Source organism: Quercus robur, chromosome 4, assembly GCF_932294415.1.
Source record: "Quercus robur chromosome 4, dhQueRobu3.1, whole genome shotgun sequence".
Lineage (NCBI taxonomy): Eukaryota > Viridiplantae > Streptophyta > Magnoliopsida > Fagales > Fagaceae > Quercus > Quercus robur.
This window is the reverse complement of record NC_065537.1, coordinates 6,666,592-6,690,925: the sequence shown is the minus strand read 5'-3', so window position 1 is coordinate 6,690,925 and position 24,334 is coordinate 6,666,592. Positions and strand designations below refer to the sequence as shown.

General features: G+C 31.6%; 1 protein-coding gene across 6 annotated transcripts in view; it reads right to left on the bottom strand.

Annotated features, from left to right (window-relative positions):
* Positions 1 to 24,334, bottom strand: part of LOC126720434 (uncharacterized) — a 101,339-nt gene that overhangs the window by 7,549 nt on the left and 69,456 nt on the right. The window contains exon 2 of one of the 6 annotated variants that reach the window (XM_050422944.1): positions 22 to 55. The exons of 4 other annotated variants lie outside the window; for them this stretch is intronic. In XM_050422944.1, the coding sequence (XP_050278901.1) occupies positions 22 to 55 (34 nt within the window). Of the gene's footprint in view, positions 1 to 21; positions 523 to 24,334 lie in introns of those variants that run through there. One more of the 6 variants, XM_050422945.1, reaches the window with a different exon arrangement.

Below are 24,334 nucleotides of genomic sequence, written 5' to 3'. Positions count from 1 at the left end.
CAGAAAAACAGTAACATTTACCTGATTGATTGTTGTTGTTATTGAACAAAACTAGCGGATTTGTTGTTCTCTCAAAAGCCTGCAAGGGAACTGAGTCAACATGTACAGAAGATGGAAACTGGTGATTGTGATCCAAACCAACAGGAAACCATGTGGAAATAGCCTGCTCTGCATAATTATAAACGATCTTTCCACTTCTTTGTGAAAAGGGTTTGGGTGGCAACCTCAAATTAAGATTTCTCCTGAATTGAGGAACAAGAGATTGTGGGATTGGTGAGGGCCTATAATGCCTATCACTACTACCAGCAGCTTCGTATGAGTGACGCTTGTGTGGAGGAATGTAAGCCATCAATACCTATGAACTTCTAATTTGGACTCCTACTGCTGCTACAAACAAATGATCACTTCAATATTAGTACAATACATACTTCTCTTCTATATGGTGAAGACTGATATAAGCCATGGAGATAAACTTGTTTGTTAAGTTCCAACTTTTTGTTTTCTAACCTTTTATCCAAAAAAAAAAAAAAATTATGATCATTCATGGGCGTTACTTTTTGTTTTATAGTCTCGAATTTAGCCAATCAAAGATTGGCATGCAGTTTAAAGTTTAAAGCATAAAGTACAAACTTCATAGAGATGAAAAAGTGCATAAACTTCTCCGTTAAGATTTAAGAAATGTAGCAACGTGTGTTGTTATCTACCACGTTGGATTAGGAAATATAAAGGCAGTTTTGGTGTTTTTTGCTACACTAGTACACTGTTTGTTTGCGTAGTTTAAACCATTGTTTTTATTGTTTTTTATTGTGTAGATAACATTACATATATTTTCACGGCACCTTTTACTCATACTTATTTTTAATGGCACTTAACTAATGTTACTAGAACAAAATTATCAAACGAGCAGTTAATTTTTGAAAATTATAAATGATTGTGATAATGGGTGCCTTTAAAGTATTTGTTTTTTTTGGTATCATTTAGAAAAATTTTAATATCATTTTCATGAAAAGTATAAAGAGAAGTTTTTTTTTTTTTTTTTTTGAGAGAGTTTTATAACCTATGGCGTCCGCTCCTGATAATAGCTCTTTATTATCAGACCAAGACACCAATCAGTTTTTGGTGTAGGCGGAGATTGAACTCCAGATCTCTTATACAACCATAAGAGACTTTACCAGTTGAGCTAACTGGAACCCACATAAAGAGAAGTATTATATCTACAATATATTCACAACATTTTCACAATAAATTCTAAGTGATAAATTGTTACTGGTTTTAATTTCTTTTTTGAGAAACAAACACACACATACAAGGGAGACTAATAACTTAAATTACATTTTTATTTACACATAATAGACTGTAACAACTTGTCACTTAGTATTTCTCAAATTGTTGTGGACATAATATTTCTCAAATATAAAGAGTTACAAAAAAAATTAATATTGTTCCCCATTAAAATATTTCTAATTGCCAAACTAATATACCTAAGGCACTTGTTAATTTTTCTCAACTATTAAATTGTCCAAAGTAGCTTAGGATGCTGTGGTCATGGTAATGGATGGCTCACTAATCACTATTGTCAAAAGTGGTATTGACATTTATAATTAAAGAAAAAAAAAGGGTAAATTACTCCTTTTTACCATTACTTTTCACCCAAATTATAAGGCCCCGAACTCTTTGATTTTACATTACCATGCCATTTTGAGAGATTTGATACAATGTTGACTCTTTTGACTCAACTAGTTAGGGCAATACGTGGAAGGCATGTGCTTGCCGTGAAAAAAAAAATACTATAGTAATTAAGGTCAATTCTAAATTTTATTTGTATTATAAAATAAAGATATGAATCATTTGATTTTTAAAGTATATAGAGATTTACATTAATCAAAAGAGACATTAATTTTAAGAATTTTGATAATTATATCGAAAAAAGTTAATCTCATTTGTTTAAGAATTTTGATCAACCACAAAGTTAGGATAGTTATTTAACATATAAATATTTATTTAACTATAATAGTTTTTTAGTACCTACTTGCTAAAGACAATATATCTATTCTCTAAAAACTTCTAAGAATGATAATGAATATCATTATCTTCCAACAATAAATAACTAAGTTTTGCTAAGAAATATAGATAAATAAAAATAATAATAACAAAAGACTTGTGTCATTGAATATCATCATTCTATCTTTTTAAGAATTTTTATAATTTAAAACTCAAAATACGTAAAGAAAATTTTAGGGTGTTAAAATTTAGCAAGAGTAATTTAGACATTACACAATAAAATATTTTAAGAATCATAAGCTTTCATTAGGGTTTAACTGAGAGAACAACAATATGACATATTTGCTCTTTTCCAAAATATTAAGGGAAAAATTGCATAATTTTAAAGTTTAAGGAAGAATTGTAAACTACCCCAAACATAAAGGATGAAAAATGTTTCTTTTCCTAAGTATTTGTTTTTACTTTTGCATGCAAAACTATGTGTTTTACTTAAAATAGTGTGTAAAAAAAAAAAAATACAAAAAGTCAACTCAAAAAAATTATATGTAGAATAGTGAATTTTGGCTCAACAAAGTTGATTAAACCAACAAAAAATTTCTAAAAACACAATAGAATAACGCAATATTTTCATAATACCTTTATAATTTTGTTATATTTTATTTTAACTTGTAAAGAATTGATAGTTCAACAGTTTTGAAGATATTGCAACAACATCAAGATGTCTTAACATTTTTCACACAAAAAAATGTTATGTCCATGATATTTTCACAACAAATCATAAGTAGTAGGTTACTACAAGTTGTTATTGGTGAGCAAAAAAGTAGTTTCAATAGTAAGTTTAAATTAGAATCAATAACAATTTACCATATTTGATTTGTTATGAAAGTGTTGTGAAAATTATTGTGGACAAACTAAAAATAATATAGCAAATATACTACAACTTTATGCATTCACGCAAAAAAAAAAGGCCAAAAGTTAAACAAACCATAACTACTATAACGAAATTATTGTAACTTTTCCCATTTACTCTTTTTATATATAATATATATATATATATATATATATATAGAAATATACATTGCACTTACAATGTAAATTTATATTGTAAACACATAAAAATTGGTAAATGTTGTACACATTTGCAAAATTTGTACAATTTTTTTTTTTTTTTTTGCAAATGTATATAATATTTGCTACTTTTTGTATGTATACAATGTAAGCTTACATTACAAGTAGAAAGTAAACATATAAAAATCCTTTAAAAGAAAAAAAAACAAGCTCAAACCAAGTTAGTGAACTTGAAAAAAAAAAAAAGAGGAAAAAGGCAAGTCACTAAACCAAAAATACTGTTCATAACACTATTCATGAGCTTATTTGCTCTTTTTATATATAGGGAAAAAAAGTGCAAATCGATGACTGAGAAAAAAATAAAAATAAAAAAATAAAAAAGCAATGAACAGTACACATTGAACAAACCAAAAGTACTGTAGTTTGTATACATTTACCCAACAAATGTCACAACATTTTCACAAAACATTTATTTTCGGCTGTAGTTGGTCACAGTTTCATATTTTATTATTTTATTTTGATTTATAAGAAATTGACACCTCAATAATTGTGAAAATATTGTGAAATTTGTTGTGTCAGTATAACAATATATATGTGGGTTCTTATAAATATTTAAAAGAAAAAAAGTACAAACGGAGGACTGAAGAAAAAAAAAACGTTCTAGCTACTGTAGTTACAGTGCCACTCAAACAAACCAAAAGTACTGTAACTTTTACACATTCCCCTAACAAGTGTCTTAACATTTTCACAAAATATTTATTTTCAGTTGTGGTTGGTTACAGTTTTATATTTTATTATTTTATTTTGACTTATAAGAAATTGATACCTCAATAATTGTGAAAATATTGTGAAATTTGTTGTGTTTTTTTTTTTTTGAGAAACAAAAAATGAGGGCCTTTATGATTGTATTTTGCCCCCGGGCAGGGCGTCGGGCTGGGGTCAAGCTCAAGCCGTTCTGTCCAGTCCATGTGAGGGAGCTACTCTCATCAAGGATGCCCACCAACAAGAGCCTGCTAGCAGCGGGAATCGAACCTAGACTGGTTAGGTAGAGTGAATGAACCTTACCGGCTAAAGTTTGTTGTGTTAGTATAACATTATATATGAAAAAAAGTACAAACGGATGACAAAAAATATGTAAGCTACAGTGCCATCTGGTACTGTAGCTACTGTTCGAAACTTAAAAAAAAAAAAAAAAAAGAAAGCAAAGTGACTTACCAAAGTTTCCCTGTAGATAGATAGTGGAATACGTTGAAGGAGCCATGCGTAAATACTGTAGCAGCATAACGGCTTTTTGTATAGTTAATAAAAAGGTAAATTTTGCTTTACCCACTGTCAATTTTCCACAATACTATGTTGTTGTTTTCTTCCATTTAAAATTTTTCTTATTCCCTCTAATTTTCATTGAGCATAGAAACTCCACAAACTGAAACACACACACGGATGGGTATAACCAAAAAAGACATCAAGGTCCCACCAATATTCCCTCCTTTCCTCCAACCCATAAATAAATAAATAAATAAATCGTCATGGAGCTGGGGAAGAATTTCTCTACACTCTATTCTCCCTTCTCGTCATTTGCAAGAAGCCCAAAAGAAGAATCCCATACTGGTTCTTCTTTCTTTTCCTTTCCTCCAAATTCTAACCAACCAAACAGACTGCAAAATTCTAAATCAAATGTGCAATTTTCAATTCCAACATAAACCCACTGCTGCGACCTTCTTCTTCTTCTTTTGCTGTGGATTCTTCTTCTCTCATTTTTTTATGTGTGTAATATATCTCTCTCGTCTTGTCTTTTGGGTGAAAGAAGAAAAACTGTCTTTTAGGTGAAGAAGAGACAAGATGGTGAGCGGAGGAAAAGAAAAGGTATTTGATGGGAATGGGGATTGGGGAAGAAACGGGGTGGATGAGATAAAAAGTGAAGAAAAAAAAAAAGTAAAGTTTTTTTTTTTTTTTTTTGGAGAAGGTGAAAAAAAGAAAAGAAAAAAGAGAGAGTAAAGTTAAGGGGTCAAATATGTCAAAATAAAATAAAATAATATTATACTAGGCTTGACCCAAAAAAAAAAAAAAAAATACAAAATATTGTGACATTTAATTATATTTTTAAACTTTTTAATTAGTGTGTTATTTTTTTAGAATAAGTCTAGTGCCACACATTTTAACATAACAAATATCAAAATTCATCCATGTGGCGAGTTGTGGTTAGTAGAGGGTGAATCCAATATCACCCTTTTACCAATCACAACTTACCACATGGCGAATTGTGGCATTTGTTGTGCCAAAATGTGTGGCACTAGACCTTTTTCTTAAGGAAAAAAAGTGTTATTGACACAATATTTTCATAACAATTTCATAATAAAATTTATATAATAAGTTATTCGTAGTTTTCATCTAGACTTACTAGTGAGGTTGTCATTTTTTTTTATTTAAGGTCTGTTTAGATACCGTTTATTTTACTGAAACTGAAAATTTATTGTTAAAAGTACTGTAGATAAAGGTAAAAGTTAGCTGAAATAGTACAGAGAGGCCATAAATAGTACAAAAAAGTACAGTGAGACATATAAATAGTAGCAAAAATAAGCTGAATAGTAAGATAATTTTTATTTTTTTATTGGTATCCAAACGGAGGTTTACTGTTAACAACTTATCATATAGATTTTATTATAAAATTTTTGTGAAAATGTTATGTTTATGACCTATATTATTATATTGTGATATTCATATTATTTTATTATGATATTTATATTATTTTATTGTATTAAAAACTAAAAGAGATCCACTGATACTAAATTTTTTGTAAAATGAATAGGTAAATATATAAAATAATTTTTTGTGGTGTCTCCACCATGCTATTTTAGATATATATATATATATATATATATATATATATATACACGTTTCAGCTTTGCTTAAATAACAGTAATAATATATCTTTCTACCTACTCCACTCCTACAATTATATCAACATTTCTCTACAATTATATCCCACAAACCATAGTTTTCCTCTTCAATCGACTTTTTCTCTCTCTCTTCATCTCATCGACCTTGACAACGTGATCCATCCGCAGCATATCCTCAAGGTCCTCTCTCTTCTCTTATTTATTACTCTCTGTGATTTCTCTGTTTTTTTTTTGTTTTTTTTTTTTTTTGTTTTTGTTTTTTTAATATTTTATTTTAATACTCTCCACAATTTATATTTGTTTTTTGTTCAATTTCTGTTTGAATGATGGGAAACAGTGAAAAAGGGGAGAAACGTTAAATTTATATCTGGGCTTTTTTTGTTTTCCTTTTCTATATCTGAATTTCTCCTCTTGTAGCTAGAAGTTGTGATTGTCAAATAAATTATTTTTCACTTTTAATACTATTATAATGTGAAAAGTGGAAAAAAAAAAAAATAGTGTTTGGGTACCGGTAGCTTTTTTCTTGATTTCTGTGTGGTAATTATAATTTTTAGAGAGTGGGTTTTTTGAGAGACTCCAAATTAAATTTTTTTTTTTCTATAGATTATTAGTACATGAACGTTAGTAAACCTTATGATCTAATATCTCCTAATAATCTGAATTGCGTGTTTGATCAAGTCCCACAGGCAATCTTGCAATCCCATTATCTCTAATTGTTTTGTTAATAATCCCATTATTCATGTTAAAGAGGCACAGTTGTTATTTTTGAAAGGGTATACTGGTTATTACGAACTTTCTCTTTCTTCTCTTTTATTTTGTTAATATAGCACTAATTAAGTTCATCCCATGTAATGTAACCGTTTAAAGAAACCTAAAAGGCAAAGTCAAGAGTCTATTTGCTGTGTGCATACCTGGTTTGGCATTTGTACAAAAGGTCAAAGATTAATGCAGTTGTATACATACTTTGAAAAGAACTAAATCCAATACAATCCTATGTGTTCACTTTTTAATTCATAATCTAGAAGTTTAGCTCTAAAGATTGAGAAATCAACTAATGATCAGGGTTGAAGAATTGGAAGATTCGGAATCATAAACTTATTACTAAAATTCCAAACTTTCAATTTTGTTTCTATATAAAAATTATAATTGATAAAGAGGCATAATTGTTAGTTTGAATTGGTAAAAACATTGTATAATTGATGTCAAAAAGAGGCTTTTTATGAATATTCTTTTCTCTCCGCTATCATTTTTAGTGATTTTTCCTAGAAGATGCCAAAAAAAGAAAAATGGCCACTTGCATACCTACTTTGTTTCACCGAAAGAATAAAAATTTCTTGGGTCTTTGTTCTTTCCTTATTTATTATTAATTTTTTTTATAAATAAATTTGATAACATCCAATCTTATTTTTGAGTTTTGAGTTAAAAAAAAAAAAAAAGATTTGTTGACTTGACCCATAACAGTTTTATATATATATATATATATATATATATATATTTATATATATAATTATTACAGTTAAAATGTTAATTCATATTAATGGACCGAGAATCTGATTCTGTCTGGCTGAACTCATGAGTTCCTAGCTTAAGACTTCCTTGCTGTCTCTAGAACTAGTCGGTTTGGTTTTTGACTTTCTGGTAATGGACCAAGAACTTGAAGGTTGCAAGTTCAAGTTCAAGTTCAACCTAAAGATATTAGAATTTAGCAGAAAGTGAACGTTTAACTGCATGGAAGTATTAGAAGAGATGGCAGTTGAGAGAAAGGGATTCATAGTGTCATTGTGCTGATGGAGAATAAAAAACTTGTTGCAAAAGCTCCTCAAAGATGATTGCATATACTGGAGATTGGAACCTGTTCTTGAAGATATAAGGGTATTATTAAGGAGGGATTTTGGTAATGTACCTAAATACAAGGATGGAGAATATTGGAGTTACCTTACTCCTCAATTACCCAACATGTCCTAGATTTTCCACCCACATTACCTTTTTAAGTTTTTCAAGATAGCTTAGATTGAATGTTAGCTAATTTTCATCCTGAGCTGCTAATTGATGACTTTGTTCCTCAACAAAATGTTGAAATCTGTCCAAACCTCTAAATTTCTTCTTATATTTCCTCGACCGATCCTAAGCTCGCTTGACCAATATTTGTAGATGTGCACAGTGAACAACAAACTCAATTACACCGAACAATTACAAATTTAAATTCTTATAAAACAATGAAACTTTTCATTACAAAGAAAACTTCTATCTTGGAAATTTTTTATAGATGCTTCTATCTTGGAAATTAGTCAACATAAAAAATTAAAAATCCTAATAGATTGCTTAAGGTTTTTTATTTGATTTTTTAATAATTTTGTGTGTGTGTTCGTGTGCTAATCATAGCCTTTGGCAGTATTGGGTGGGTTATAAGAGAATGGGTTTTGGTTAACATATTATTTTTCCCCTGGTCTGAGAAGGCAAAATGACAAAATTCCAATCAAACCCAATGGCTTGGGTGGTTCTATGATAGCCCATAATATAGTCACGCACAAAAAGTTGTCTAACTCTCAATGTTGAGAGATGGGCTTCTAAACTTAGAGCCCGGGAGTTAGATGAATTCACTTAGGACACAAAAGTGTTTTTGCATTTGCTTTTTTAGGACACAGTGATGATGAACAACAATATAATGGAAAAACTGATATTTTTTTGCTTATTAGACGTAACAAATTTTACTAGCAATGTTTGACACGATTAATTTAAGGCACCCAAAATATAACATTAAATTTTGGGATAATCATTTTTTTTAAAATGACTCAGATTCTGAGGAAAAGGAACAAAAGTGTACTTCTTCAAAGTGTATTTGTCTTGATGTTGTTTCTTTGCTTTTTCTTGGTTATTAGAAATGAATATGAAGAGGCGGAAAGATTTCTTAAAGAGCATAGGTTACTTTTAAAATTTTTTTTTCCCTTTTCCCTTTTTGTTTTCTTAGTGTTTTCTTAATACAAGAGATGGTAAATTTCTTAAAGCACATAGATTCCTTCTTTTTTCTTTTGCTTTTTTCTTTTTTATTTCTTAATTTTTTCAACTACAACAATAATGGTCTTATTATAATTTTATGAAAGAGAACCATGATTGTGAAACTAATCAACTTTCCTTTTCTTTTCTATGTTAATCTAATCAATCTGATATTTATCACAAAGAAAGAAACTACAGTACCATTCCTCTTGCCTTTGAAATATTACTCAATAAAGCACTTGTAATTTTGAAGAAAAAATTATTTGAAATACTAAAATGTTCAACGGGCCAATTAACTACAGCTACGAATCTAATTTTTTGAATGAAAATAGTTAAATTAACTAATAAAATTTTTTATCAACATTTATGAATTATTAATATAAAAGATAATAAAAAGGTCAATTAATTATATCATATATATCTTTAAGTAACAAAGCATAGTATAATCACAAATAAAATTATGTGAGTTTTTTTATCGAACATATGATATAATAAAATTGATCTATGATTTGCTCAGTTACTCTCCTGTTGCAATTTTTCTCCCATGGGAGTCCGCAAAGAAATAGATTTCCTTCATAGTTGCTTGAATCAAAAGTTTCAAACTGTGCTCTAATATCCGGGGCCTTACCTGATAAGTTGTTATTAGCGACACTAAACACCTCCGAAAGGTAAGCTCAAGTAATTGTGGAGGGATTTCTTCCCTCAAACTATTGTGAGAAAGATCCAAACTCTCTTATTCAGTCAAATTCAACAATGTCTTTGGAATGGAACCTGTCAACTGATTGTGAGACAAGTTTAGTGAATGAATTTAATTGCTAAGCCTTTGTTTCATAACAAAGACAGCTTCATCTTGTTGGACAAAATTTTCGAACGGTTCATAAATATCTATATTGATGGAACCAAACTCAATTCCAAGAAATAAACGAAAATTCAGTCTCCTTAGGGACAATGTGTGGAAAGCAGTGAGGTATTGTTTCAGAAATGAAGTTTCTAGAGAGAACCATTAAATTTATTTTGATCAATTGACATAACTGTGTTGGAATAGTGCCAATCATACGATTTCCCCGCAATAACAAAATTCTTAAGTTGAGAGCTTTATCAATTGCACTAGGAATGTTGCCTGACAAACGGTTGTTACTGATATCCAAGGTCAAAAGCTTTGAAATATTGTGAAAAGCTTTTGGTATTGATCCTGAAAACATGTTCTCTTCCAAATGTAAATATTGTAAAGTACTGCTTGTTCGCAAAGATAATGATCCCGAAAGAAAGTTATGAGAAAGGTCCAACATCGTAACTGGAATTGCTTAATACTAAAAATTATAATATTTTTTTAAAAAATTGCTTAAGAAAAATAATAATGAAACATCTATTGAATTTCTTCAATAACTTTAAGTTGAATGAATCCAAAATAGCTTTTTAAATTAATTGGAAACTTCTAGTAATAGAGTTTCACGAAGAAAAAATACGTGAAACATTTTAATTAATTCATATTTGAAGAGAGATTCTTTGGTATATATAGTATATATATGTATGAATTTCGAAAGGAAAAAAGAAGATGAGAAACAAAATTATAGTAATCTATGTTACAGTGATGGATTTAATTTCTCTTTTTTTGAAGACACAGTGATAACTAAACATATGTAGTACATCTAATGAGATACATGGGTTATAGCATGGGATATAATATAGTGCAATAAGTAGTTTTAATGGTAGAGTCAATTGAAGAGAACTCAAAAACCAATTTTTAGTATATTAAATAGGTTTTTTCCATTTAATTTGATACATAAATTAAATGGAGAAGAAAAACTTGCTTGAAGAGATGTGAAGTTAACATGTAAGCAAAATTCAATTGTTTTACAGAGAAAATGATTTAAAAAAAAAACCACTTAATATTATGAACAATATGCTGCATGAGTTAATTAATTAAAAATTGTTAAATAATAAGAAAAACCTTAAATATTAAAGCGTGTATAATTCATGTGATAATATGAAACATGTAATTCTCACACTAAATACATTAGCTTGTAACCTAATATATATGCATGGATACACTTAAAAATATACAATAAGATGTATAATATAATTCCTATATATATATATAATTTAAATACTATTGATAGTCATTTTTATATTTTGTTAACTCATTAAAAAAATTTGTTAGGTATTATTAGGTATAAAATGTAAATTGTCCATTTTTTTAAAATTATTGTGAAGCATTTTTTTGGGTATGATTCATTTATTTTAGACTCTTTGATTTTTGTACTTAATAACTCACTTGGATGAATATTTATGCTGTGGTCCCACATTTGATTCTAAAATTAAGAAATAAAACTCTTTAAGAATAAATAATTTAAGACACATGGTACAAAATTGGAACTCTAATTTGAAATTGTAATTTGAGTTTCTCTCAGTTTCACCTATTATTATATATATAGATATATAGATTAGCGCTATTATAACACCAATTCAGTATCAAAACCTTTTTTTTTTTTTGTTTGTTTGTGTAATCTTTGAAAAATATAATAAGAAACAAATAAATAGGAGACACCATTAACGTACCTTCATTCTCAATCCAACCACCAAACCTATTTGAGGATAAATTAAGATTTCTTAGCTACTTAAAAGTCTCAAATAGAGAAGCGTTTAGAAACCAGATTTTATCTAAATCTCAATAAAAGTGTAAATCCCTAATTTTGTGGAGAGAGAGTTGGGTCCAGTGACCAGTGGTGAAGTTGCAGCTGACACGCTCCCACTCACAACACTCACTTTCATGGTTATCAACCCATGAAGGGAGAAGATGATCTTTATCAACATATTGGAGAAAATAGGTAACTAGCACTAAAAAACTAACTATTTAGTTAGTAGTTAAGGTTTCAAAACTAATTTGTTTTCTAGCATCTCGAGTATTTTAAACTCGATTTTGGCCAATAAATCGACCATCAAACGCTCGATTTCTATACTCTGATTACTGCCGACGTGGCAAACTTTGCCACATGGGAACACAGAAATCGAGTCTCTAAGACTTGATTTCTAAGTGTTATACTGCGGAACCACAACGTCTGAGGGAAGAAAGCAGAGAAAAAAAAAAAAAAAAAAAAAAACAGGGCGAGACCCAGGCCGCAGATCGGCGAGACCCAGGCGCCGCGCGCGGCCTGGGTCTCGCCTCTCGCGAGCCCAGGCAGCGCGAGCCCAGGCGCCGCGCTGCCTGGGTCTCGCGAGCCCAGGCACCGCGCTGCCTGGGCTCGCGAGATCCAGGCCGCGCGCAGCGCTTGGGCTCGCGAGACCCAGGCCGCGCGCGGCGCCTGGGCTCGCGAGACCCAGGCCGCAGATCGGCGAGCCCAGGCGAGACCCAGGCGCCGCGCGCGGCCTGGGTCTCGCCGATCTCTCTTTCTATTTCTTGTTTTTTTTTTTTTTTTTTTTTTTCTCTGCTTTCTTCCCTCAGACGTTGTGGTTCCTCAGTATAACACTTAGAAATCGAGTCTTAGAGACTCGATTTCTGTGTTCCCATGTGGCAAAGTTTGCCACGTCGGCAGTAATCAGAGCATAGAAATCGAGCGTCTGATGGTCGATTTATTGGCCAAAATCGAGTTTAAAATACTCGAGATGCTAGAAAACAAATTAGTTTTGAAACCTTAACTACTAACTAAATAGTTAGTTTTTTAGTGCTAGTTACCTATTTTCTCCCAACATATTTGTTGAACCTCACAAACTCTTTGATTTCTAAAAGATCCATCCTCTTTTCTTCAAAGCAACCTCTATGCCCGTGAATTTGAACTAGAACTATCAAACCCCACAGTAAGCTCTTCACGGAGGACCATCCCATTTTGAAAATGTAGCAATAGTAATACTCCTCTATTCATTGCTCATGATCAGTTTTATACGAAGTTGGAAAATTGAGTCAACTCAATGGTTGAAAAAGAGAGTAAAAAATTATGAGTACAATTTACTCTTCGTATTCTCCAAAGGTTGTCGTTAGGAGAATTGAGTTAAGTCAACGGCCGAAAAAGAAAATTATAATTCAAAGCCATCCCGTTGGAGCATTTTTGTTCAATTGGCTCTTAGTATATACCACAATTATTGTTTTTTTTTTTTTTTTTTTTTTTTGTGGATAAAATATACATTAAAAAAAAAATTTTGAGAATCTTTTGAGAAATTTTCACACGGCATTTGATAATAATATACTCTTTGTACAAGTCATGCTTGTCACTTAAGCATAATTTTAAGGCATCTTTTGTTTTGTTCTGTTTTTTTTTTTTTTTTTTTTTTTTTTTGGTTTTGTTTTGTTTTTGTTTTTTTTTTTGAAAGACAAAGGCATCTTTTGGAGCATTTTATAATTAAAAAAATGATTTAAATGAATTAATTAAAAAAATAAGTTGAAAAATTAAATGAGATAAGTTTCATGTGGCTAATGAGTCTTAGAGTGGAGAAGTTAGTGATTTAGGGGAAAAAAAAAATTAATCATGAATTGACAAGGAAAAAGAGTCCTTATTAATTAATAAGTTTTTTTTTTTTTTTTGAGAAGAATTAATAAGTATTTTAAGTTATTAGTAAGTAGGAGAAAGAGTCTTTTTTTTTTTTTTTTTTTGAGAGAGAGAGTTTCAACCTATAGCATCCGTTATTGATAATAGCTCCAACGAATGAGAAATGGATCGAAGTAAGGCGGGTAGAAGAAGATGTAGTGGAGAAGATGGTATGAAATAAAGAAATGATCTATCATTGACCTACTAATGGACCATATATTGAGCCCATGAACTCTCTTTGAAACTCTTTTATCTAACCCAATAGTACATGTAACTCCAGCCCATTTGATTAAAAACTAGCAATAGTTATTAGAAACTCCCACAACTTAGAATCATGTGCCTCATTAACCACAAAAAACTTAACCAACATTTTATTAATTGGGACACTTGGGACTTGGGAGGCCCAATAAGCCTATAAATAGAATAGACCCTATTAACACCAATACCACACACTTAACATAACAACAAGCTATTCTTTTCAAATATTAAAAAAAAAATTGATATGACCTTAGCAGAGCCCAAAAATCTAGATTTCTAAGAATGAAGTGAGTTGGTACGTATGAATATGTGATATGACCCTAGCTTAGACAAGCCCAAATGTGTTTTGAATGATGTGGGAATTGAGACAAACTCTCATCTCTCTTCTTTTCTAGTCTCACTCTCTCATCTCTCTCTTTTCTTTTGTTCTTAGTTGATTAGGTTTTTATATGCTTCTTTCCATTTTTGTCCACATCGAGGGTGGACCTCACAAACTTCTTAATTTCTCTATCAGACTCATCCACTCTTCTTCAATGCAACCTTTAGGCTTGTGAAGTTGAACTACAACGATCAAACCCCACAATAAGCTATTCACCAGGGACCATCCCATTGTGAAAATGTAGTAATAGTATTACTCCCCTATTCATTGTTGTGACAGTTTTATACAAACTACAAAGTATGAGAATTGAGTCAAGTCAATGGTGGAAGACTTGGGAATACACGTGTGTGAGTAAATTTTCACATTGACCAAGCAGGGACGGAGCCAGAGCTTTAAGTTAGGGGGATGGCTTTACTATTGGTTGTGTGTGGTGGTTTCAACCTCTAACAAAGATACTAATTAGCTGTTGAGTGTTTTTTTTTATATATATATTTTTTATTATTATGGGTAAGAACAAAATTATTTTTGTTTAGAATTTTTTAAAGGGCAGGGTTGTTTATTTTGGATAAAATTAGTTAATTGACCTTAATTTTTTTAGTTTTACTATTGGTAATTTTTGTTGTTGAGCTATTTTTATGGGGCTTGTATATTTTGTTTTAGATTTTAGATCTATAAATTTTTTTATGGTCACTAAAATGAGGAAAATGCTAGAGTTTCAAACTTTTTTATAAATTACTGATGTGATAAGTGGTTATTGGTAAATAAAAAAATTATGTGAGTAGTGGGCTCATGCGTATCAATAAGAATTTGCTACTAAAACAATTTGTAAAAGAGTTTGTGAGTATAGTATTATTCTTAAAAGAATCAATGATATTGTTTAAGGAAAATAAAATGTAATTTTATAGAATAAAATGTAATTTTATAGAACAAAATTGCTAAAATTGATACACATACATATAATAATATATATATATATATATATATTTTTTTTTTGTGGGGGGGGGGGGGGGGGGGGGGCATTGCCCCCTTGGTCCAATGGTGGCTCCGTCCATGTGAACAAGAATGAGAAGAGTAAGTAGTTAATATAATATAGTTGGCCTCAAACTTATATGTTTTGGGTTAGATGGTTTTCTTATATATTATATTTACGTACTATGTCCATGTGAACAAGAATGAGAAGAGTAAGTAGTTAATATAATATAGTTGGCCTCAAACTTATATGTTTAAGTCTTTTGGGTTAGATGGTTTTCTTATATATTATATTTACGTATTATTCAGTTGAAGACTCCCTAAGGTATTATTTCCGCAAGGAAAGGGGAACGAAGTTATGCACAATAAATCTGTGAAGGCAGTAGGTAGGATAATTGAGTCAAGTCATGGCACCCTTGTCGTTTATTGTCAAGACATTTACTATTGTTGTGCTTATTGTTTTAGTTCATATTTTATTTCCTCACATGAGAGAGAGAGAGAGAGAGAGAGAGAGAGAGAGAGAGAGAGAGTTGAATAAATCTGTCAAGAAAAAAACAAAAGGATCATATATATTCTTTAATAGAAAACGCGTGAAAGTGATGTTGTTTGAAAATTGAAATATAGAGAAATATACTATCAAATTAGGGACTCTAATTTTTGTAATGAAAAAGACAGAGTGGGCCTACATCCATTTTATTAATTTCCTTCAACTTGCAAAATACGTCCTAAATAATTAATAATAATATGGGTCACTCATTCAATGCCTTAGATTTCTACATTGACGTGATCATTCAAGAATCCATGTTCATATTTTGATTAGGCCTTTATTTATTTATTTACTTTTTAAATAGATGCATAAAGATGTAGTAGATAGTGTGTTACTTTCAACATTTGCATGGATTAGTATGTTTTACTTTACATGTAATTTTCTATTTGGACTCTTTTTTTTAGGGATATTTCTGGAATAATTCACAGATTTTAAATTTTTTATGAATGTTCATTTCTCCCAGCTCTCATTTTCAGTGGTTTTTCTTAGAAGATGCTAGGAATAGCATGATGGCCACTTGCATACCAGCTTTGTTAAATAATAAAAATTTTCTTGGTTCTTTGTTCTTTCCTTTTTTTATTATATATAAATTTGATTACTTCTAGTCTTACTTTTGAGTGGAAAAAAAAAAGATTTATTGACTTGACTCATAACAGTTAAACAACTAATTACTTGGGGAAGGATTTATTCTCTCTCTCTCTCTCTCTCTCTCTCTCTATATATATATATATATATATATATTATTACAGTTAAAAATAATTTCCAGTCAATGTTTTGCCAAGACGATTCCTGGAAGAGTGTTATAGAAATACTAGATTATCTTCTTAGTGGAAAATTATGATTGCTTGCGGTTAAGAATAAATAGCTAATCAATATATATATATATATATATATATATATTTATATATAAAGGTAGAGACGAGTGCATGAAGTAGTATCATGTGGCGTTTTAATTTTGCATTTAACTATAACCTATTTTTGAATATATAAGAGTATTATTAAGGAGGGATTTTGGTACTATACTTAAATATGTAGATTGAAAATATTGTAATGGATAGTTAAATAAGCTTTGAGAATATTGTTGTTGCCTTACTCCTCAATTACCTAACATGTCCGAGATTTTCCACCCACATATCTTTTTAAGTTTTTCAAGATAGCTTAAACTGAATGTTAGCTAATTTCATAGTGAGCTAATTGATGACTCTATTTCTCAACTAAATGTTGAAATCTGTCCAAGCCTCTAAATTTCTTCTTATATTTCCTCGACCATTCATAAGCTCGCTTGACCAGTATTTTTTGATGTGCACAGTGAACAACAAACTCAATTACACCGAACAATTACAAATTTAAATTCTTAAAAAACAAAGAAACTTTTCATTACAAAGAAACTTCTATCTTGGAATTTAGTCAACATAAAAAATTAAAAATCCTAATAGATTGCTTAAGGTTTTTTATTTTATTTTTACAATTTTTGTGTGTGTTCGTGCGCTAATCATGGCCTTCGGCAGAATTGGGTGGGTTATAAGAGAATGGGTTTTGGTTAACATATTGTTTTTCCCCTGGTCTGAAAAGGCAAAATGTCAAAATTCCAATCAAACCAATGGCTTGGGTGGTTCTATGATAGCCCATAATATAGGCAAGCACAAAAAGTTGTCTAACTCTCAATGTTGAGAGATGGACTTCTAAACTTAAGAGCCCAGAGTTACATAAGTTCACGGAGGACACAAAAGTGTTTTTGCATTTGCTCTTTAGGACACAAAGTGATGATGAACTACAATATAATGGAAAAACTGATATATATCTTATGCTTATTAGACGTAACAAATTTTACTAGCAATGTTTGACATGATTAATTTAAGGCTCCCAAAATATAACATTCAATTTTGGGATAATCATTTAAAAAAAAAAAAATACTCAGATTCTACGAGGAAAAGGAACAAAAGTGTACTTCTTCAAAGTGTATTTGTCTTGATGTTGTTTCTTTTTTTCTTGGTTAGTAGAAATGAATATGAAGAGATGGAAAGATTTCTTAAAGAGCATAGATTACTTTTTAAATGTTTTTCCCTTTTCCTTTTTTTGTTTTATTAGTGTTTTTTAATACAAGAGATGGTAAATTTTCTTCAAGCACATAGATTCCTTCTTTTTTCTTTTGCTTTTTTATTTTTTATTTCTTAATTTTTTCAACTACAACAAACAAAAAAAATTAAAAGAAAAAAGAAATTTTACCAATCAACTTTATGAAAGAGAATCACAAAGAGAATCAACTTTCCTTTTCTTTAAGAGAATCAAATTTTACCAATCATTTTATGAAAGAGAATCATGATAGTGAAACCAATCAACTTTCCTTTTCTTTTCTATGTTAATCTAATCAATCTAATATTTATCACAAAGAAAGAAATGAAAAGATGAAAACAAAAGCGAAAAAAGGGGGGGGGGGGGGGAGGAACTCAAGTACCATTCCTCTTGCCTTTGAAGTATTACTCAACAAAGCCCTGATAATTTTGAAGCAAAAGTGATTAAAGTACTAAAATGTTCAAGTGGCCTAATAGGCCCAAAACGTATTGACCCTTTGTGATGAATTAATTAATTAATTAGCCAAGTTTATTAATTAATCAAATTAACACGCAAATGCATGATAGTAGAAACAAATCACCAATTAAACTAAGTATGTAGCGGAAAATAAATTGACACGGCGATTTGTTTATGAATGGGGAAAACTAACACGGCAAAAACCCTACCGGGTGATTTTAAGGTCACCATTCTTGAGAATCCACTATTATTACAACAAGCGGTTACAAGTAAAGGAATCCTAGTACCTTATACCAACCTATAGTTGAACCCTTACCCCAATACTCAATTGGACTTGTTCTGTAGTAACAATCTCTCCTTCTAATGCATGGCTCCCAGTACGTGACTAACTAATTGCGCGGATCCCAGTATGTGACTTCAATCACCAACTAGAGAAAGTTGTTGGCTGCAAAGTTTTTTAGTTCACCACACGATGAAGATCCAGAAGATGCTTGGTCAATAAACCTTACGGTGCACAAACATAGCAACTTCTTCACAAGAAAGATGAACTAGGGCAAAACTTTGTCTACGATCACAATTTGCTTAAATAAACTTTGATCAACACTTGTGCAACTTGTGTCCACGTTGATGACCCTTAAAATAATCCTTTTATATGTCTAGGGTTGTGAGAAAAGAAAGTCCAAACATACATTCACAGATTAGAGTTAAAACAGATCTGAAATTCTATTTTTCATAAATCTCGACAGATACCCTATCTGTCGAGCTGTTGTCAAGCCACGAGGCTGAACAGCTCTTCAAGCTCGATAGATGGCTAGCTGTCGAGCTTTAATGACAGGCACTTTTCAGACTTGAATCTTGAACAGACTTGTATGACGTCAACACTTGATCTTGAAACAAAGTTTCTTGAAGTATTAAACATATCCTAGTTCTACCCAAATACAAGTATAGTGCGTTTTGTCAAAGGATTAGCCAATTACATAAAATAGTGACATATGTTCCTAACAAGTGAATCACATATGTCCTAACATGGCCAATTAACTATAGCTACGAATCTAAGTTTTTGAATGAAAATAGTTAAATTAACTAATAAATTTTTTTTATCAACATTTATGAATTATTGATATAAAGATAATAAAAGAAATTTAATTAATTATATCATATCTCCTAAGTAAAAAAGCATATTATAATCACAAATAAAATTATGTGAATATTTTTATGGAATATATGACATAATTAAATTGATCTATGATTTGCTCAGTTACTATCTTGCCACTGGCTTTCTTTTAGGAGACCATTAAACATTAGTGTACTAGTGAACCCTAGAAATAGAACAATTTTTTTTTAGGGGAAATAAATTAATCTTGCACTTGAGGCCCATGATAAATAGAACCAACAAGAATTATGTCGTGTTATCTATTGCACCATATGCTAATTAAAAAAATTGCTAAAAATAAATAAATAAAATGTATTAAGAAATCTAATAAATGAATGAGAAAATAAATATTTAGAAAAGGAAAAGAAATGATATGTTAGTATGAAGAAAAGAGGTTAGATAAAAGAAAAAGAAAAATATATAAATCTAAGTTGGCAACCAAGCATAAATCCCTTGCTTACTTGCTTCTTTTGTTCTTTCTTTGTTATGTTTTCTTTTGAGTTGGAAAATGTATTTCTTTTTTGGCACAATGATCTCCCATTCCTATTCCACATGGACTTAGTTTTAACAATATTTTTGAACTAAGGCTAACTTGGAAGCTTTCCCTTGGTGTGTTTTGATGTCAAAACTTTGAATCTTTTAGCTGTAAGTATTGATAGTTGCTTCTATAGATTATTCATATGTATGTGAGTTTTTCTATTACTACTCTTAAATGCCAGCTTGCTTATAAATTTTCATATAGATGTCAAATGCAGTAATATCTTAGGCATATTATAGTTGTTTAGCTTGGAGCTGTCGTGAGTTTGGGAACCTACGTACAAGGAGGGAGCTCGTTGAAATCATACGGGCAAAAGATCCCATTGTGGTGTTTTTAGCCGAGACACTTACAGATGATGCAAGGCTAGAGTTTGTCCAAAGTAGTATTGGTTTTGATTATAGATGGGTTGTACCAAGAGTGGGTAGAAGTGGGGGATTAGTTCTTTATTGGAAAGCTGGGATTAGTTCTGAGGTGGGGTTTTTTGATGTTAAGAAAGCTGCTATCATGGCTGATTACAGAAGGAAAGCCGTTAGAATTGTTTGCGTACATGGCTTAAATGGTGTGGAATTAGAGAACTAAAGCTCGACTGAATTTACAAGCTATCCCGCTTCATCAAGTGGTAGAACAGGCGAAGGAGATGCTGGTACAATTCTGTGCAAATCAACAAGTTCCTGAGGTACAGATAATGAACAGTGGCAATGGAGGATCGAGATGGAGGTGTTTGCAAGTGGGTTTGGTAAAAATAAATTTTGATGGAGTTGTATTTAGTGAATCTCATATGTTTGGTATTGGAGTAGTAATCCGGGTTGATAAGGGAGCTATTTTGGCATCTTGCTCAGAAAAAATCCATCAAGCATACAAGGCTGATGTGATTGAAGCACTGGTAGCCATGAAGGCTTTGTCTTTTGCGTTGGAGCTGGGTTCCTGAAGCATCGTTCTTGAAGGTGATTCTCTTGGACTGATTCAAGCAGTGAAGGCAGAGGAGCATAGCTTATCACCAATGAGTTTGCTGATAGAAGATGTGAAGATGTTTGCTAATAATTATGTAAGATTGTTGTATTCTCACATTAAGAGAAACGGCAATAGGGTAGCTCATAGTCTGGCGAAAAATGTGTTATGCATACCAGATTTTCAAATATGTATGGAAGATGTCTCATCGCATTTTGTTTCGATTTTACAATTGGATGTAGTTGATTTACATTTATAAAATCAATCAATTTCTTTCTCAAAAAAAAAAAAAAATCAATTCTATATTTTTGTGAAATTAATATTTTTGTTAAATGGGTTTGGTTTATAATTTTATACACAATTTCATAACAATCGGTTGCCATTTATTGTTAAATGTATGAGATATTTATTTAGTGTATTTAAGAATTAGAAAAGCTATAAGAGCTCTTCAAAGATAAATGAGTTTTTAATGCCTAAAATTACCTTGATATACGGAAAGATTGATAATTCACATTAATATTTGGTAAGTGCAATAGATGTAGGAATTAGGAAACCTCCTACGGGAGAAAAAAAACCCTCAAGGGCCTCAACTATGGATAGCCCGTTTATAAAGAACCTCTGAATGTTCAATGAGTGTATAAAACACTATGAATGTTTAGACCCCCAATTTCCAAAATATCAATTCAAGCTTATTATCAAATAATTAATGTGCAGAATATGAACATAAGCATATAACAGAATTGATAAACAATCTCAACCAAATAAAATCACATCCACAGCAGAAATTAAATGACAAAGATTAAGGGAAGAGAGATGCAAATACAAGGACAACACAACGATGTATTATCAAAGAGGAAACCGAAACCCTCGGCGTAAAACCTCTCCGCCGCCCTCCAAGCGGTAAATAATCCACTAAAAAATGTAGTTGGGATACATGAACAGCAGAAGACCCTCCAAGCCTAATCTATCCAGTGTACCTAAGCCCTCCAAGCTCCTACTCCAACGAGGTTACGCTGAACCTATTTCTTCTTTAGTTTACCGGATTCCGCTATAACTCATAGCATCAACCAATATGAAATTGGTCCCTTCCTAACTACTTCCCAAGCACCAAATGGCCTTCTCATAGATGTGGGTATGGTAAGAAAATGTTTTGGTAATGTACCTCTTAAGGATGTAACAATAGAGAGGGTGAGAGTAGAGGAATTTGAAGAATCTCTATGTGAAGATTGGGGATGAGTCAATCTTGTTTTTCTCTAGGGTTTCTCTCTCGAAGCTCTCTTTATTTCGTGGGTATAAGGGGTATATATACTAGGGTGAGAGAGAATGTGAAGAGTCAGTTTTTCAAAATAGAGCTAGCTGGCGGCTTGGCCTCGCAACTTGACTGAGCCACGAGTTCCAGCCGTGAGGTAACTGAATGGCCAGACTGGACTTTTTGTCTTATAGTGCTGCAGCTAGCATGACGATTCAGCTTCTCTGCATGCTTGGCACGTGTGCAACTTCTGGCGGCTTGCAAGCCACGAGCTACCCGCAAGATCCAGTCGCGAATCCCTACTTCTTTGCACAATCTTGAGCATTTCTTCACGCTCTCTCATACACTACCCTTACATGATTCTCACCTAAATACAGGATTACTAATTGCTAAAATACAAGCAAATTTGGTACGGAATTAAGCCAATAAGATGGTTGATAAAATTCAATCTTACAATCTCCCCCTTTGGCTATTCCATGACAAAACCCTAAAACAAACTCTAGACTTAATATGTGAGTTGGGAACAGTTGGACAAAACTCACTCACCTAACTCTAGAATCTGTGTAGCTCTTGAATCATATGACCAAGTATCTCCTGAAACACAACAACACAATATGATCATTGTATGTAGAAAAATTTATAATGCATATGAGGCAAGCACAATGCGATCAAGCAAAATGGAATAAAGTAATAAACCATGGGTTGACCATACAATCAATCACTATAAGATAGTGACCACAATACTCATTCACACTTGGAATGAACATCTAGACATACAAGCTAATAAGCTCAATGCAAATCACTTGCATATCTAACACTCAACCAATGCACAATACATGAAGTATATGTATTTAGGAACAAGATCCTACTAAGGCACAAGAGTGAGAGTACTTAAAGAAAATGTATAACATTTAGCTAGAAGTACTAGGCTACAAAGCATAAAGGCTGCATAAGCATGGTACAAACCATAAAAGCTTACAAATCACATGGAAACAAACTCTAAAAGGTTACAAAAGCAACATGGGTGCAAATATAAAGTATTTTAAATAAACTAAAAGTGCTTAAAGTTTCTCCCCTTCAAAATGATGAGAAGTTGTGATGCACTTGGAACATATATACCTGTAACCTGAAACACTTGCACAAAACACATTAGACCCTCAAGGTCAAGCAAGTCATAAAAAGGACAAATATAATGTAACAAGTAAATTGCGATCAAGTAATCATGATGTGAAACAGGTGAGCAACTTGACCATACACCAAACACCAAAACAAAGTTTTCTTATTAACATAATGTCTTCTCTCCCTTGGTATATGCATCTCCCCTATGAAATATCTCTCTCCCTACAAATGTGCACGAGAAATAGAATTTCTCCCCCTAATAATGTGCACAAGAGCCATGTAGAAATGACAAAAACTCACAGTATACTCTTCCCCTTTTTGTCACAAATAGACAAAGAGTCAAGGAAAAACGAGGGCAAGAGATGAAGGAATGAACAAGGAGAATGATACATGAGGGGTGCGAGATGAATGAGAAAATGAAGCTCAAACAAAAGACAAAACAAAATGCTATAAAGCATAAAGTAAATATGACATGCTAGGATGAAGAAACAAGGTATAGATTAATGCATAACAAGGGTAGCAAATGTGTGTGCAAGAGGTGGCTATGTGCAATGCATGACCAAAATATTGAAAATGCACATGTGGGGTAAGGTGTGTTAAATACATAACCAATGAACCAAGCATGTTCCTAATGAGGAAACAAGAGAAACCCCAAAGTTTGGTACTCATCGGAGTCCAAACAAGTGAGAAAATGCCTAAGAGACATTTTTGAAAGTTCAAATATGTGTATAAACACCCTTGAACGTTTAAACCCTCAATTTACAAATTAACCAATTCAAGCGTTATGTCAAACAACTAGTGTGCGGAAAATGAACATAAGCTATAATATAGAATTGGATAAACTATCTAAGCCAAATTAAAATCACAGCAGATAATAAAAGGCAAAGATAAAAGGGAAGGAAGATGCAAACACAAAGACAACATGCGATGTGTTATCGAAGAGGAAACCGAAGCCCTCGGCGTAAAACCTCTCCGCCGTCCTCCAAGCGGTAAACAATCCACTAGAAAATGTAGTTGGGATACATGGACAGCAATAGACCCTCCAAGCATAATCTACCCTAAGTATATGCATCTAGGAACAATCCTACAAGGGCACAAGAGTGACAGTACATAAATCAAAATGCAAGACATTTAGATATAAGTACTGATTTCAACATAGCATAAA